This window comes from Petaurus breviceps, unplaced genomic scaffold (assembly GCF_028583685.1).
Source record: "Petaurus breviceps papuanus isolate PSGF00001 unplaced genomic scaffold, PetGlider_PUasm1.0 490, whole genome shotgun sequence".
Taxonomy (NCBI): domain Eukaryota; kingdom Metazoa; phylum Chordata; class Mammalia; order Diprotodontia; family Petauridae; genus Petaurus; species Petaurus breviceps.
The window spans coordinates 29,459,744-29,478,911 of record NW_027186352.1 but is presented as its reverse complement, the minus strand read 5'-3'; the positions used below and the strand labels follow the sequence as shown (position 1 = coordinate 29,478,911).

Here is a 19,168-nt window from a genome sequence, read left to right as displayed (position 1 = left end):
CAATATTTCTGCTATATTACTGGCCTTGTCCATCCATAATTAAATGCTTTCTCCCCACAATAACATTAAATGATACATGGTAGAACAACTAAAGTCATCATTTTTGCTAATATTTTTTTTTTTTTGCCTTTTGGAAGGCAATTGGGGTTAAGTAACTTGCCCAAGGTTACACGGCTAGTGTTTGTGTGTGTGTGTGTGTGGGGGGGGTGTCAAGTATCTGAGGCCGGAATCGAACTTGGGTCCTCCTGACTGTGGGGCCGGCACTTTACTCACTGCGCCCCCTAGCTGCCCCTTTACTAATCATTTTTATGTGTAAAATATTATTGGAATTTATTTTAGTTCTCTTTTCCCCTAACAAGGATTTTTTTGTCTGTTTATTCAAACTCATTTTCCCTTTTGTATTGTCTTAGTTAATGTGCATGCCATTGTTGTGGTTTTTGTTATTGCTTTTAAAATGTCTGCTTGTGTTACTTCATTAACTTCTTTCCAGAATTTTTTTGGGGGAGTAATCTTCATACTTCTTGGTCTTAATGACATTATAATAATCCATTGAATTAATATAACAATCTATTAGTTTATCTAAACATTTCCTTTTTGTTGGACATTTGATTGTTCTAAGTTTCATTCCGTTTGTTTATTTTTCCAAATTTCCAATTTATGTTGTTATGTCTGTTAGGAGATTGGGCATAGTGGTCTTGAGACCAACATAACAGTTCCCCTTAAGGAAAACTGTACTTTTCAGAATCTATGTATGAAAACTGTTGTTATGAGTTTCGATCTAATGGTCTAGAGGCCATCATGACAGTCTCCTCTTAAAGGACACTGGACGCTTTTGTAGAACACACATATGGGAAAACACAAACAATAATTTTTTTTTCAAAGTTTAGTGCAGTTTTGTCTTCCAACTTTTTCTTTTCTTCCTGATAATAACTCATCCACCCCAATAACATTTTCTCTGACCCCTGATTTGCAAATTGACCATCTCCAGGCAAGACATTTATGATCAGAGTAGATGAAGCCCACTCTCCGAAGGACACTGTGGAGCAAATTCTCTCCTATAGTAGAACCATATCTTCCTGCTAGAGCACCACCCCACACGACCACACCACTACCCCTGAATCGATCTGTACCTCTGTGTTCCTCATTGCAAAGCTGTCTTTATGTGTGTTCCACTATATGTTAGTGTCCATGCCTAAGCTGTATAGCAGGTCATCTTTTCCTCTCTCCATTTCCCCCTCTTCCCCATTCCTTTCAATAAAGCTTTGCATAGAACTGATTCCCATTGTTTTAAATGTAATTCTTAGCACCTGAATTCATTAGAGTTGTTTTCTCACACCTCTGGCTTGTTGATAGCCCTTTTCTTAGACATAAAGTGCATATCCAAACATAAATTTAACCTATTGACAGCCACACCCACACTGGGGGTTATGACACTGTTAACCTAGTTGTGGAAAGCAAGGGTCAATAGGGAGACCCTATATTCATCCACGAGGGACTCCCTTATACCAGAAGACTGTCACAAAACATAAACTTATAATATTATGTAAATTTTTGAGCAGTTCTCTCTCTCCCTCTGTCTCTCTCTCCCTGTGTTTCTATATTTCTCTGTCTCTACATTTCTGTCTCTGTCTCTGTGTCTCTATCTGTATTTCTCTCTGCTGTCTCTTCTCTCTGCCTCTCTATTTCTGTGCTTTTCCCTCTTTAATACTACCAGTTTATGTCTTCCTCATACTACATTCTTAAAACACATTTGAGTGGAGAGGAAGCAGGAAGGAAAATTCCAAAATGTTTTACTTATTCATCTATTCTAAATTCACTAACATCAGGGGAAAGAATAAGCAGAAGTCACTAAAAAAGACTATAGCATTCCCTCTCTCTCTTCCCCCTTCCTCCCTCTTTCTCTCTCTTTCCCTCTCTCTCTGTCTCCTCCTTCCTCCTCCTCCTTCCACCCCCTCTTCCTCGTTCTTCTTCTCCTTCACCTCCTCCTCCTCTTTCTTCTCCTTCTTCTTCTTCTTCTACTTCTTTTTCTTCTTCTTCTTCTTCTTCTTCTTCTTCTTCTTCTTCTTCTTCTTCTTCTTCTTCTCTCTCTTTCTTTTCTTTCTTTCTATTCCTTCACTTTGAAGTGCAGTTAATATTTCAAATCTAACACATATCATAGTATGATCACAGGTAAGAGGGAAGTACCAAAGTCTCTGAGACTCAGTGTTTTCACCTATAGAAAGGGAGTTTCATCATGCCAGTAGGAGGATCATAGCTCCACACCTGGGAGGCACTCCAGATGGGACTGAATAGAACACCTTCCCCTCATATGTGAGGAAATTAAGTCTACTTGCCCAAAGTCACTCAGTTGATGATTGGCAGTGCTGGGGCTTGAACTCAGGATCTTGGATTAATATTTCTATGGTCTTTTCACTGTGCTCCACTGCTTGCAGGCTGAAAGATTTGAACATTGTAAAGTGCTTTGCTAACCTTCAATTGCTATATAAATGTTGGCTATTAGCCCTATTATTGTTGATCTCAAAGAAGGCCCCCTTTGACATCCTTGAATCAATGCATTGAGTGTTGAACTTGGAGCCACAAAGACTTTAGTTCATTGCTTGCATAAGGCACAGAATCACAGAATATAGGATTGATGTAAAGGACTTCTGAAATGAACTAATCAGCTTTTGAAGCATCATCGTCCACATTTGGATAGCTCCAAATATTAGGGCACTTTCCCACCCCCTAACCTTAAATCAAACTTTCCATTTTTCTCTTTTCAGCTTCCACACTTTGCTCTTTGTTCGGTCCTCAGGGTATAAAAAAGGACCAGGTTAATTCCTCTATCCCTCCTTCACTTGTTAGCCATTAAATAACTTGAAGACAGTAATCATGATCCCTCTGAGTTTTTATTTTTTCCTGGGTAAAAATATCTAGCAGCTTTATCCCTTTGTCATGTGTCATAGATTTTAGGCTCTTCACCTGCTTGCTGTTCCTTGGACATTCTCAAGGTTATCAATTATCAATCATTAAACTATGGCACCCATAATTGGACTCTATCCTACAGATGAGGTCTATTGAGGGCCCACTAGAATGAGGGGAAACTTCATCTTCCCAGAACCTCTGATCCTCCAAAGGCAGCCCAAGTTCACATTACATTGTCTGGCTTCATGTTATATCATTTATTCAACCATGTTCAGCTGGAAAGACATAAAAGCATCCAAATCACTTTCAGAACAACTACCATCTTTCTATGCCTCTCCCATTTAATCCTTGTGAACTTGACCCAAGGGAATGATTTTACATTTTTTCTTATTGAATTCCATCTTATTCAAATCAGCCCAATGCTCTACCCTCTCAAGAATCTTTTGGATTTGGCTCTGTAACTCAAGGTGTGCAACTTAGTGCCATTTGCAAATTTCATGATCACATTATTTATGCCTTTTTAAGTCATAGATTAAAAAAAGTTAAATATGACACATTTCTCTGGCACTCCACTGGAGGCCTCCTGTCAAATTAAAATTGAACCATTATGACTCTGACTCCATCCATGCATCTGAATGTATCCAACTCATATCTCTCTGTCTCCTCCCAAGGAACAGTTTATCAAAAGGTCTGCTAAAATCTTGAGAAATTATTTGCCCAGCATTATTTTGTTCTACTTTCTACTGGAAAAAACTAAGTAAATTATATGACTCTCTTCTTAGTAAAGGCATGCCTAGTCTTTTCTGCTATCGGTTCTATTTCCATATATTTGCCAGTTCTTTAATCACATGTGCTAAAATTCTCCTGGGAATATAAAACAAAATTCCTATTCTAGAATTTCAATACTGTGATCACTTTGCTTTTTGTTGTTGTTGTTTTGTAATGAGATATTTGCCCTTTCCCAAGCTTTCCAGTTTCCCATGGTCCTTCAGATATCCCTGAAGGTGGCTCACCATTACATCTGCAAGTTCTTAAAGGAGAGTAGGATTAAATTCATGTGGACCGGGTGTCTCAACTTCATTAGGACTATTTAGGTATCCTCTAACTATTCCCTTACTTATCTGGGATATGTATTTCCTGCTAGTTATGATTATTCTCTCATCTTCAATGTAAAGATAATTTTGCTTTTGGAAAGAAAATACAAACAAAGTTTAAAAGTACTATCTATGTGACCCTGGCCAAGTCATTTAAGCCCTGCAAGTCTTAGTTCTTCTATTAGTAAAATGAGAATAATAATGAGACCCAACTAAAAGGGTTGTTGAACATTGGATTAGTCAATATACTTATGTCCTTAGCAAAATGTACTATGCTATTACTATTTGCGATTTTTTTCTATTTTATCTTCTGCATCAAGGGGTATTCATCTTTTCATAGTGGTCTTGTAAAGCTCGTGATCCCTGTCTCAGAATAATGTTTTTCAACACTTAAGAAAATGTGAAATTTCGTTTAGAGTTTAGTTATAATAAAGATGTAGTTATTCCTTATCGAATTTTATTATCTCCCTGTAATCTATGTACTGCCACTCAATGGTCCATTAACCTCAGGTTAAGAACTCCTGATCTCTACCCTATTGATTCTAATGAATTTGTCTTAGCCCCTCTAGGATCATTCCCATTAGATTGTCTTCTATCATTTATTGAACACTATGTTCTCCTGTGCTAAGTCACTTCTGATAATTAGAGATTTCTTCTCAATGAACAATCACCAGAATAAATGACACTCATTTGATCTTTCCAGAGCATAAAAGAGAAAGAAACAAAAATGTCCACAGCCCCTCTGCTCCTGGCAGCTCCACAATCCAGGGAAGGCTTACCCGTATTTGCTGCTGAGGTTAATGAAATGCCAAATATGTTACATCCCAGCTAAGAATAGCCCATTTAGGCTGGTAAAATAGAGGAAGTTGCCATTTCCATCTGTACTCTAGAAATTAAGCTTTGGCTTCTAAAGGCCTCTATTTAAATTGGAGCTAATATTAGTTTATCATTGAAAGAAACCTCGGAGGAATTAAAATGAGGACAAGCAGCAGTCATGGGGAGGCAGAGTTGTATCTGGTTTAAAATACTGTAATTTATTGTTATATTCTTGTCCATGACACAATAACCAGCCCTTTCTGTAATTAGGGGTTTCTCCCAAAGCTGCCAAAGGGTGCTGATAGCAGGCAGTTTGCTTACTAGTTAGACTTGAATGTCAAAACCATTTTTTAAGGAAAGAAAATGTTGACTGGAAGAGATGGCTCGACCTGTTTGCTGAATTTTGCTAGTCTTTTGGGGTGACTTTCATATCAGTTGGCTCAGCAGGTACCAGGATCCTAGACTTCGAGACAGAAAGAATCACCAAGGTCACCTACACCACCTATTGCAAAAGGAATGTTAAGGCAGGTTTTGGAGGATGTGTGTGTGTGCGTGTGCATGTGCGTGTGCGTGCGTGTGTGTGTGTGTGTGCGTGTGTGTGTGTGTGTGTGTAGGGTCTTTAGGGCACATTAAAGAACATTTTCTTCTTAAATGTGAGAGGAGTAGATTAGAGTCAGAGGACTTGTAATCCCTAGTTCTGCTACATAGAATATCCTCAAGATGCTGACATGTTGTGCATTAGCTTGGACAAATTAGTTTTCTTCTCTGTGCCTCGCTTTCCCTCTTCATTAAAATGGGAATAAAGTACTACAATCCTCACAGGTGTGTTGAAAGTCATGCAGGAGGCATATGGTAGTAGACAGAAAGCTAGCCTCATGTCAGAAAGATCTGGGTCCAAACCTTTCCCCTTACACATTCTGTGTGTGACCCTCTCCAAGACACTTGAACTATCATTGCCAAAGGCACTTTTCTGAGGCTATTAGTTGTAGAGTAGTTGTTTATCTATGTTGTTACAGAAATTTTTTCCCCTGGAGCACTTAGCATAGTTCCAGGTAAATTGTAGGAACTTAATAATTGTTTATTATTTGGGCAGAACTCACTATATAATAAAGTCACCTATCTTGACCCTACCAAGAAAAAACCATACACAAACACACACACACACACACAGTTTATGGTCTATAACACATGTTTAACTAACTTTGGTCAAGTTACTTCTATTATCTGGGCCTCACTATGTCTGTCCTTTTGATCAAGAGGTGGGAGACTATGGATGCAGAATATTGCATGTGCTGTGGAATTCAGTGGCTTTTCAGATATGTCTTGTCTCTTTTTCTTTGTTACAGTGTGAATGGGAATATTATGAAATGACTGACTTAAAATAAAAAAAAGTACTGATGATTTTTTTTTCTTTTAAGGGACTCAGGATGGATAATTTCTAGCCCATAATTCTCAGTCTATTATATTTTGTTCTCATGTTTTAAAATAGGAGTTCTGATTTGGAAGATGGTGGCAGTAATCATTTTTTAGGTTTTCAGATCCAAAATGTAACAAATTTTAGTAATAATTATTCTTACAATCAAAACAAATTAGCATTTATATAATGCTTTAAGGTTTTCAGAGTCATTTACAAATGTAATCCGATTTGGTCTCCCCATAAACCCTGTGAAACATGTGCTTTTATTAACCTCATTTTACACATTGGCAAACTGAGGATGAGATAGAGTGACTTGTCTAGAAACACACAGTTAGTGATTGTCTGAGGAAGGATTTGGACTTAGTGCTTACTAATCCAAATCTGGCATGCTATTTAACCATTGAACTCCATAGTTCTCACATATTTCATCCCCTAAAAAAGGTATCAGAATTACAGGGTTGCTTTCAATTCTAGCAAGTCATCAATATGCCAGGTCGGTCTTCTGGCCTTTAGGTAAGGGTCAAGATAATGCTGGCCTTCAGAAAATGGTTTGTTGGCTCACACTATGAAAAGGGATGAAGTGAAACAATTAAGTACCATGCCACTTACCCTACAACCAAATTGTGCAGAAGAGAAGAACATCGCACATTTGCTAGTAAGAGGTGCTGTGCGCTGTGTTCTCAAGCAATCCAGCTTCTGTCCCTGAAGGAAGTTTCTGCAAAGGAATTATCTATACCATTGAAATCACTAATCTCACCTATATGACCCTTCCCCAAAAAGAAAATTCAATTTAAACTTAAAAAAAAGTCCAGAAAATTTGTTCAACTGTGTTTAACATTTGAGTCGTTGAAATTTGCCAACTTTATCCCTCATAAATCCGATATTCTGGCCATACTCTTTTCTGTGCTATCTATGTTTTGGTCCTCATTTCTCTTGTTTCCATTCTCGAGGCAGATTATCCTACCAAGTTCATCGGCATCTGTTAATGTCACTGTCTTTCAGGGCGGCTAGGTGGTGCAGTGAATAGAGCACCAGATCTGGAGTCAGGAGGATCTGAGTTCAAATCTGACCTCAGACACTTAAATTTACTAGCCATGTGACCTTGGCCAAGTCACTTAACCCCAATTGCCCTGCCCTCCACCCTCCTAAAAGCAACTTAGCTGCCTCTAGACTTAGACCTGTCCTTTCCCTTCTCATGCTTCATTCATTCCAAGTGAGTATGACTCCATTCACATTGAAACTCTTCTCCTTACTATCTCAATGACAATCAGCAATTCACCTAATTTCTCTAGACCCCATGTACAACAAAAGTGTCAGACAAAGGAAACTTCAAAGATCTTTTGTCTTATAATTCTATGACTCTGGGATACTAGAATAATGACGTGAACATCGTACAACATCTATATCACTAATTTATAGCTGTTTGAGTATGTATGAGTGTGTGTGTGTACATATGTGAATAAATGAATATAGCATTATTTAAGCACTTACTACATGAAGGGCACTACGGTAAATGCTGGGAATGCAAATAGAAAAGGCTGACAATCCCTGTTCTCAAAGAGCCCACATTCTGATAGGGAGGATGACAGCCATAAATCAGATGGAAAGGTCCCATAGTCTTTAGAGTACAGCATCAAAGCAGGCAAGTGTCCCATAGTCCTTGGAATGCAGCATGAATGCAGTTGGGAACGCCCCTTTTGAAATGTTATTTCCACTGACATCAAGTGCTCCTGCAGAGTTATTTGATAGTGCCCCAGGCCCTTGTGGGCAAGAATTTCCTATTTTCCTTCTTTTGTGGCTATAGTGTAAGTACCTGCAGAAGCCTTTGTCAGGCTGCCCCCCATGTGGATGAAGGCTGAAGGCCCTGGGCTGGTAGCAGTGCTTTTCCCAATGCTCCTGGGGTATATAAGTCAGGGTCTCATGGGAGATATTGGTTAAGGTAGTCATGATGGTTTAACTTGACTGGCACATGCTGTCTTATATTTTTCCCTATGAGTGCCCTGCTGAATTCTTCAGGTGGAATATCCTATTGTGACACTTGACTGACAGTTGGAAGGGATAGCTCTTCTCCACAGGAGCCACTTTCTTGGATGATGGCTATGAGGGTTGGGCTGCAAGCAAAAATGGTGGTGGTAGGGAGGAGTTATGTGTATTGATGCCACCAATCCCAGGGATCCTGCACCTATCTGCCTTTTGGTGGCAGTTGATCAGTAGTCATATGTAGTAGTATTGATGAAGATTGGCTCCTTCTCCACAATATTTCTTTCAGTAATAACTTTGAAGGCTAAATTGAAAACTTCTTTTTTTACCTTTAATTTTTTATTGAAAAATTTTATCTTCTGTTTTTGCAACAATTTCATTTCTGAATAATTCATCCCTCACAACAAAGTACCAAAAAAGGGGAGTGGGAGCAGGTCAGTAAAACTTAAAGAACACACCGCCAGAACCTAAGAGAATATACAATGTTACATACTCAGATTCCCCCACTTTTGCAAAGAACAGAGGGAGGTACATCTTCAGGCACAAGCTTTTATTTTTGTATCAGAAATATTTAATGCAAAAGTTTTTACTCAAACATGAAACTTTTTTGTAGTTTATTTTTTTTATTTTTAGTTTACATCACTCATTTCTGCAAGATTTTGAGTTACAAATTTTCTCCTCATTTTTCCCCTATCCACCAACCCAAAACAGTGATCCCACTGAATATCCCCTCCACCAATCTGCTCTCTTCTATATCTTCCCCCATTCCCCCTCAGACTTTAAAGTACGGCATGGTAGATCGCTATGCCCCAGTGCCTGTATACCTTATTTCCCAGTTACGTGCAAAATAGTAATAATAAGCAGACATATATTTTTAAACATTTGATTTTAAACTTTTGAATTCCAAATTCTTTCCCTACCTCCCTTGTCAATCACCCTTACTGGAAAGATAAGCAATTCAATATAGGTTGTACATGTGTAGCTATGCAAAACATTTCCGTAGTGGATGTATTGTAAAAGACTGCCTATATTTCCCTCCATCCCATCCCACCCCCAAGTTATTCTATTTGCTACTTTGATCCTGTCCCTTTTCAAAAGTGGGTGTTTCCAACTTCCCTCCCTCCCAGCCTGCTCTCCATTCCATCATCCCCCCATCATTCCGTTCACGCCCCCCCCCTCCTGTAGGGTGAGATACACTATTAAGTGTATATGTCATTCCCTTCCTAAGCCAAATTCAATGAGAGCAAGGTTGACTCATTTCCTTTTGCCTTCCTGTTTTTCACCTCCACTGTAACAGTTTTCCCTTGCCTCTTCTATGTGAGAAAATTTACCCCATTATATATCTCCCCATCTCCTCTCATTATATTCATCTCTTAGCTCTTAATTTCACCTTTTAAGTATCATCCCTTTCTATTCAACTGGTCCTGTACCTTCTGTCTATGTATACCTCTAGAAATATATACACATACTCACCCATATCCCCTACCATATAGATATGTATGCATGTATATATATATATATATGTATATATACACACACACATATATATTATACACACACACACACACATATATATATATTATATACACACACAATTCTATTTCCTTCAACTTTTCTCATACTTAGAAAATTTTCATAAGTTGCAATATCATTTTTCCAAGTAGCAATGTAGGTAGTTCAACTTTTATAAGTTCCTTATGATTTCTTTTCCCTGTTTACCTTCACATGCTTCTCTTGTTTCTTGTATCTGAATGTCATATTTTCTAATCAGCTTTGGTTTTTTCATCAAGAATGCTTGAAAGTCATCTATTCCATTGAATGACCATATTTCCCCATAAAACATGATACTCAGTTTTGCTGGGTAGGTGATTCTTGGCTTTAATCCCTACTCCTTTGACCCCCGGAATATCATATTCGAAGCTTTTCAATCTCCCAGTGTAGAAGCTGCCAGATCTTGTGGTATCCTGATTGTGTTTCCACAGAATTCAAATTGTTTCTTCCTGGGTGCTTGTAATACTTTCTCCTTGATCTGGGAACTCCAGAAGCTGGCTATAATATTCCTAGTAGTTTTCTTTTTGGGATCTTTTTTTCAGGAGTTTGTGGGTGGATTCTTTCAACCTCTATTTTTCCCTCTGGTTCTAAAACATCAGGGCAATATTCCTTGACAATTTCTTGAAGGATGATTTCTGGGTTCTTTTTTTGATCATGGCTTTCAGGTAATCCAATAATTTTTAAATTATCTCTCCTGGATCTATTTTCCAGGTCAGTGGTTTTTCCAATGAGATATTTCACATTGCCTTTTTTTTTTTTCATTTGTTTGGATCTGTTTAATAGTATCTTGATTTCTCATAAAGTCACTAGCTTCCATTTGCTTCAATGTAATTCTGAAAGAATGATTCTCTTCAGTGAGATTTTGATATTATTTTTTTCCATCTGGCAAATTTGGCTTTTTAAGGCATTCTTCTCCTCATTGGCTTTTTTTTTTTTAGATTTTTCTCATTGTGACCAATGAATGGGTCAACCATTCACATGCACATATATGCCAAAGTATTATATAAAATTCTTTTATATGCATTGTATATAGAAGTGCATGAATCTCTATATATTTATATATAAAGTCACTAAAACAAGACCATGATAACTGAAAGCCATATACTTATGTGTATCCTATACATCCTACATATATACATCCTATATCTATATATGCACATATATGTTTATGTCTGCATATATGCACATGCACATATATATTAAATGTATCTTATTCATGCATATGAATTAATGACAATGAATTTAGGAACTGAAGAAATAATGTTAGTGGTTCACTGAAATATGAATGATCAAGTATTGATGTTAACATAAATAGTAATAATTTACACATATATAGAAATTTATAACTACAAATCCCTTTGAAATACAGTATTTCATTTGATCCCCATGATAACTATGAGGCAAGGCTATGCAAGCCCTCTTGCATCCATTTTGACCTTCAAGGAAGTGTTCATTCAGGGACATATATGATTTTCCCAAGGTCACATAGCTACCAAGTTCAAGCTCTTGCACTTGAAACTAGTTGTTTGGGCTCCAAATCTAATCTTTTTCAAATATAACAATGGAGCCATTTAGGTAGAAAGACTATGTGCAAGACTAATGATTTATTTTCAGTGAAGCAAAACATGATGCCAATAATATAAACATTTTTCGACTGTAATTCCAGATACAATGAAAAGAGCTTGAAAATAGACAATTAAAATGTACTTCCTATGAAGATTTTGAGTGGAAATCTTTAAAAGAATTCTTCCCTCCCTTGTCAGGATTTTCCTTGGCTACCTTGCTTGTTTATGATTCAAAAATCCAAATGCTTTACTGGTCACAACTTTTTGCTAAGGGTTTCTTTGGTCTATTCCCTCCATATATCTTAATAATAGAACTTTTGCTGACATAGGTAGTAAGGGGGGGGGAATCATTGAATAGAGGAAAAAAAATCTGTGTGTGTTTATAGTATACTTTAAATGCCTCATTATATCTTTCACATTTTATGTTAGATGACATTTATACCATCCATATCATTTAATCTCTACCACAGCCCTCCAAGATAATAACTATAGTTACTACTATTGCCATTTTACTTATGAAGAAACCTAAAGCAGGTAAATGATTTACCTAAGATCCTACAACTAATGGCTGGCCAAAGTAGTGACTTTAAATCTAGCTCTCTTCTACTTAACAGTCCTCAATATCCATTCCATAAGCCTATTCTACTCAGCCTTTCTCCACTGACCCCTCCTTTTTTTCCCTTGTCCTAGACAGAAAAGTCATGTAAAGATACTTTCTTTTTTTCCTAAAATTCAGGAATACAAGATCATAGAATTGGGGGACCCCCTCTCTCTAAAACACATATCACCAACCAGCTAAAAACAGAATTTTAGGAAACATCTTGAAGACTAGTCAATGAGTAACTTACCAGAGGTTGCCTTGAAAGGAGACTTCAAAGAAGTGATTTGAACCTAGGGCATTTGACTCCAAAACTAATACTGTCTCTACTGAACCAGAGTACTTCAGACAAATAGATTATTACGAAGATGAAAATGATGATGATGATAAATGATAATCATTTATATAGATTTTATAAATATTTGTTAAGCCTGTATATATTTTTTCTCATCTTATCTCTATAACAAACTTGTAAGGTAGATAGTATTATCATCAACATTTTAGAGCTAAGAAAGCTGAGCCTGAGAGAGATTATGTTATTTAACCAAGGCCATATAGCCAATAAGTGCTTGAGGAAGGAAAATTTTTTTAGCCATTAGCAAATTTTATTTATTTATTTATTTATTAGCAATTTTCACATTAGTCACATTGTAAAGAAGAATTAGAATGAATGGGAGGAACCATGAGAAAGAAAAGCATAAACAAAAAAAACCAAAGCAATAGCAAAAAAAAGAAAATAGTCTGGTTCACTCTGCATTCAGACTGCATTCTTCTTTGTCTGAATGTGTATAGCATTTTCTGTCATGAGTCCTTTGGGATTGTTTTAGGTCCTTGAATTTCAGAGAATTGCTAAGTCTATCAAAATCAGTCATTGCACCTTGTGACTGTTACTGTGTACAATGTTCTCCTGGTCCTGCTCACTTCACTCAATATCATCTAAGTCTTACCATGTGTTTCTGAAGTCTTCCTGTTGGTCATTTCTTATAGCACAGTAATATTCCATTTCATTCATATAACACAGCTTGTTCATCCACTCCCCAATTGATGGGCATCCCCTCAATTTCCAGTTCTTGGCCACCACAAAAAGAACTACTATAAATATTTTTTTATGTGGGTCCTTTGCCAATTTTTGTGATCTCTTTGGGATACAGCCCTAGAACTGGTATGGCAAGGTATAAAGCCAAGCATGAACAGCTTTTCAGAGGATTGCTGCTGTGAAGAGCTTCAAAGTTCAGATTACATAATATGGCGAGCTCTATATTCAGTAAAAAACTAAGACAAAACATTCACAGAAATCAAAGTACAGCATTCACAATGATATAACTTAAAAACTTATAAGCAAAATGGCCACATAGTTTTCACAAAAGTGGCCACACAGTTTTAAACAAAGTATATTCATTTAGTAACTGGATCATTTTGTAACTCCTTAATCCAAATCATCCTTAAGGAGGCTAGCCTAATTAAGGGACACAAAGTATAAAGGTCAGAGCTCTCCACCCCTAGGTCACATTGTCTTAATCTCTCAGTCAAAATATCTTCTTTCTTCTTAATTGGAGATTGGGTTCCAATCATCCTTAATTCAATCATTCTGAAAAAGTACAGGATACAGAGTATAGAGATCACCACCCTTAGGCCATAGTAAATCATGATTTTCTGAGTATGTATTAAATACCCAAGGAGAGGTCTTTACATCTTGACTCCAGGCTTGTTCTCAGCTTCCATGGTTCCTCTTCCATGAGTCCAGCTCCTATCTATATCCATCCAACTTTCAGCTGGGTTCAAAGACAGGCAGTTCCAAGTTTCTCATCTTTCTCCTTGGGCATTTCCTATTCTATACTGAAGCTCACAGTGTCTAGTCCATCTCAAATCCTTCACAGTTTCTGTTCCTGGGAAGACAAAGCTTAACAAAGCCACAATAACATTCATTCCCAATGCTGGCACTATCATCGATTCACTTTATGACTGTAAAATCAACATAGACGTAACAACAAGGTCTGAGAAATCAACACAAATCATCATTATAGTCCCAGGACCTCTGAAAATACCAGTAAGACCCTCCACAAGGATTTCTGTAAACATACAACAAGAAACTCCTCTTTCAGGGATTCTGAACCATCAGTAAGGTCCAAGGGCTTCTGTAACAAAAGCAACATTTTCTATCAGCAGATGAATCTGACAAGTAACATCAGAACAGACTGACAAAATACTGGCACCACAGCCATGCTTCCTCCCAGTTCTCCTCTCTTATCATATCTCAGTTCTTCTCAATTATCTTCTCAGTTCTCTTCTCAATTCTCAGTTCTACTCTCTCTCTCTCTAGCAGTAGCAGCTCAGCCTTCATGCTGCCTGCTTCCAGAAGTTCTGACTCTCTCGGACTTTTCCTTATATGTGGTATTAGCTCCTCCCTGTTCAGCCCCTTCCTACTACATCAGCAACTTCCTCCCACTGTGTGATTCACAAATTCTGGATCTTAATACTTGGTACAATCATGAAGTGAAACAAGGTGCTAAATAGTTAAATAGATGAAACGAGGTGTTAACTACTTCTTTGCTTGCCAATACAAGAGACAGGGAAGATCTTTAAATTTCCATTACCATTACACAGGGTCAAAGAGCATGCATATTTCATAGCCCTTTGGGCATAGGTCCAAATTGCTCTCCAGAATGGTTTGATCAGCTCACAACTCTACCAACAATTATTAGTATTCCAGCTTCCCCACATCTTCTCCAACATTTATCATTTTCTTGTTTTGCCATGTTAGCTAGTGTGATAAGTATGATGTGATATTAAGGAAGTTTTTTTTACTCAGATCTTCCTGACTCAAAATTCAATAATCCATCCATGTTCCTACCAGTCTTATGAGCCTGTTCATGTATGAGTTCAAATCTTTTATTTCCTTGAACTCCCCACAGGACCTAGCTCACTGTGGTAAACATGGTAAATATTAATTATTATCTCCTCAGTGTGTGATGAAGGGATGTGTAGACCCAAAGAGGGACAGAGGGGTATACCTATACTGGGATTATATACAGATGTTGTATTGTATGATTTATGGGCAAATGGCACCCTCGTAGGTCCTGCCAAAATCTATCTCTCTCTTAACTGGAAAAAATGAGATTTGAAAGGAAAATATTTTATTACTTTTTAGTCTTTCACTATTTTTAAGGTCTTTGACATTATTAGTCTCTAATTTGAAAAGGTTAAGTGACTTTCCAGGGTTACCTAACCCAGATGAAGAATTTGAATCTAGTTATTCTCAACTCCACATTCAGCATTCTATCTATTAAGTTTTACTGTCTCTCCTACAAAGCTTTTAAACATTCATATATACAGTAATGCACATGTGCATATAATACATATATACACATATTATATTTGTGTATAGTTTTTGTCCTTGACTATATATAGTTTTTTTTTTGGTTCACATTTTTCAGTCCTGTCTGTCTCTTGATGACCATATTTTAGGTTTTCTTGGCAAAGATACTGGATTGGTTTGCCTATTCCTTCTCTAGGTCATTTTACAGATGGAAAAACTGAGGCAAACAGGGTTAGGTGATTTGTTCAGGTCCACATTAGCTAGTTCAAGTCGGCATTGCTGAGGTCAAATTTGAATCAAGGAACATGAGTTTTCTTGACTCCAAGTCTGGCACTCTATCTGCTACGACATCTAACTGTGTGTATATGTATCTATGCATGCATATATAGGTGTATATATGTATATGCACATATATGTATGTATATAGAAGATCTGGAGAGAAAGAGATATTTATATAATTATATTATACAATACAACATATGTATATCTAACTATATATACTTATGTAATTATTTATATATATAACTATATATGACTAAATACAGATATGTGTATGTATAATCATACACATATAACTTCATATATACATATATGTATATATGTATAAGCATTTGTACATTTTTTTCAGTTAAACTACAGTTTTAAATATCTTTAGTATTTTTTAAAGAAGATTAAATGATATTCGCCAAGATCATGTTCTTGCCATCAAGCCACAAGGATTAATCCTTCCTCCAATCCTGTATTTATTTCAACAGCAATCCCAGAGTTCATCAGCCAAGTCAACATTGCCCTGGAAGCCCTTAGCACGAATTCCATGCACCAGTTTGATGATAGCCAGTTTGTGGATGCCTCCAAGAAGGTCTATGATTCAATCCATGACATCCGCTGTGCCGTCATGATGATCAGGGTGAGTTGAACTTTAGTTTTCATTAAAATATTCTTACTGCTCATCACCTGGATGTTCAGTGATATTGATAAGGATAGCTGACTGATGAATTCCTTTTTATACTAGAATATGAACTAACAGTAATGGCATATGGCAAAGAAGGAGTAAACCCAGATTTTCTTCTTCACAGGTACTGTAGACTGGTGCTTCTTAAAGTCTGGGTCATGACCCCATATGAGGTCATGAAAAATTTCACTACTGTAAAAAGTTTCTCAATGCATAAAGACAAAGAAATAATTAAAAATTAAGCACACATTGTTTCCAACGTGTCTCTGACAGTGCTTGCTGGTGCCATTTGTTACATCACACAACTTCATTGCAACTTTGATTCTAAACACAAAGCATATATGCTTTGTGTTGCACCTGACCTCAGGTCACACAACAAACACTGCCTAAATGTGAAAAGGGATCCCCAGTGGAAAAAGTTTAAGAAGCCCGGCTGTGGACTATGGCTTGTGAAGGACTTGGGGAGGGAAAGAATGAATCTTGACTCCATTGGTTGAAGGCCCATTCAGTAGACAACTCTAGGTCTGAAATTCTTCATATTTTCCCAAGGAAGTAGGGATGATCAGAAAAGGGAGTTCTCTCTTGACTGGTTATGATATTGTTCATGAGTCCTATGTATTTTCAAATAATTTTGTCCTCAGTGCTCACAGACTACCTAAAATCATCACTGTTCCTCAAACCCAGACATGAAGGACACAGACTAAAGGGTATGGTTTTTGAGAAGACCCAAGACTGAGTCTGGCTTGTGTAAACTCTGGTTCTGAGTCACACAGATGATGATTCATGCATATTTATTTTAACAAATGAGGAATCTGGGACCTCAGAAATTTTAAGTATTTTGCCCAAGCTCTCAGGAGTGGCAAATGGCAGAGCTAGAAACCAAAGCCTTGACCTCTTGCTTTATAATCAGTACTGTTTCTACTACATCATATTACAAGTTTCCTTCATCTCATGCTTATATTTTGCAACTGACAGTTTAAGAACAGCTAAGATTTTTAAAATGACGTCTAGGAATATGTTTTTGTTTTTAAATAATCTGAGAACTATATTTAATATAATTGTATTCTGTTAAATCCTATGTCTTATTTTGTGTATTTTAAACCATTATTCTGAGAAGTGGTCCATAGACTTTGCCAGTCTGACAAGGTATAAATAAGTTTAAAAAATTAATCAGAATCTCTGTTCTAGGACAAAAAAGTTACAGAGCACAGGTGTATATGGCATTCCTCCCTTGGAGATCATGGTGCATTTGAAATCACAGGTCTGGTGGAAAGTGGAATATGCTTCCCTGAACCCATACTGACCCTTCATGGCCACACATTTTTGTAATAAGTAAAGCCAAGTCTGTGGAAATTTGAAAATCTGTCACATTTTATAAGCACAGGTTCAAATCTGCCTTTAATGTTTCTTTCAATCAGAAGACCTGATATTAGATATTCTGTTTATACAAACATCCTCAGAATAATGCTGTGATAATATTGATGCCTCAGCTGGAGTCCACATCCCAGCTTGGAGACAAAGGGGACTCTGATGCATCTTCATTATAGTTCCAGGAGAGTTTCACTTGTTGAATACTTAGAGATAGGCTCTGTCTTTAATGTCTCTATATAAATGTTATGATTTACTCTAATGAGAGTTATCAGCACACCATGGAAAATAGAATTCATGAAAAATGGCATGCAGTCACAGTAGGCCTGAAGTTAGACTAAACAGAGTGGTCTGTTGGATAAACAGGAAAAAGGAGTCTGAAATCAAAAAGGGAAGCATAAGTTCCTTTGCAAGATCATTGCTTTCTCTGGAGAAAAGCTGTAGATGTGCATAAGATTTAGAGCTGGAAGCAAGCCTAGAGGCCCTTGAGGTGAATCCCCTCATTTTGCAAGTGAGAAAACCAAGTTCCAAATAGGTTAAATGATTTACCCAGGGTCATACTCTCTATATTGAACCTTGAAGAGTCAGTTCAGTTTGATTCTGAGTAACCAGGACCCAGCTTGTACTGGCCAAATTTTACTTTTCTCCTTTTCCTAGTGGAACATACTCTGCGTTTTGTGAGAGAAGGGAGTTTGACATTGGATTTGTTTACTTTGTACCTTGTACAATGTCTGGCAAATAGTCACTTAATAATTCATTACTGATGGAACAATTAATTGATTTTTTGAATGCCCCATAATACAGTCCAAAGGAGCTTGTATTGAAGAATAGGGGACCTATGCCTTCAAACTTATCAGATATCCTATGCCTCTATTGTGCTGTAAATTTGGATTTTGAGCCCAGTTGGAAAAGGGAAGGGCTGTAGGGCTTGAAAAGTTTAGAAACATTGCCATTTCATGGAAATTACACTGAATTTGTGGGCAGAAAACTTGAGATTTCTCCATATGTATGACATCAGAGTTCCCATCCTTTCCCCTTTTTGTATTAATCTTAGAGGTGTGTTCTCATATATAGGCTCCAGCCTACAATTCCAGGCTTATTTCTCTCCTTAATTCAATTTACATTCCATCCAAACTGACCTTCTTGTGGTTCCTTGTACACATCATGCCATCTCTACTCTCCCTGTATTTGCTCAGGCTATCTCTCTTATAAATATATCAAAATCTAAATATGTCAAAATTTTTGTCTTGACACCTTTTATACCTGTGACTTTATGTGAGACACTCTTTTCTGCACCTCAGTTTCCTCCTCTGTAAAATCAGACGATTAGAGCAGATATTCACTTACATTACACTTATGTCTAATACTTATATTCACCAGACTCTTTTACAAACTGTAATGGTGGTTAGTGATTACTTTACAAAGACACAATGATGAGCATTTGCATAGACAGTATAGACTTGCTGTCTTTAGGTACCATATTTTAGGTGGGACATTGAAAAGTTAGAATAGACCAATTATTTGGTGAGGTTATTACAAACCATGCCACAGAACGATGGATGCGTCTGGGAATTTTTAGCCTGGCAAAAATGAGATTTTGAGAGTAC

General features: G+C 37.1%; 1 protein-coding gene across 2 annotated transcripts in view; it reads left to right on the top strand.

Moving 5' to 3' along the window:
• The window catches only part of CTNNA3 (catenin alpha 3), a 2,053,326-nt gene that overhangs the window by 1,594,982 nt on the left and 439,176 nt on the right, over positions 1 to 19,168 (top strand). For both annotated transcript variants that reach the window (XM_069101886.1, XM_069101885.1), the window contains exon 13: positions 15,997 to 16,148. In XM_069101886.1, the coding sequence (XP_068957987.1) occupies positions 15,997 to 16,148 (152 nt within the window). The remainder of the gene's footprint in view (positions 1 to 15,996; positions 16,149 to 19,168) is intronic.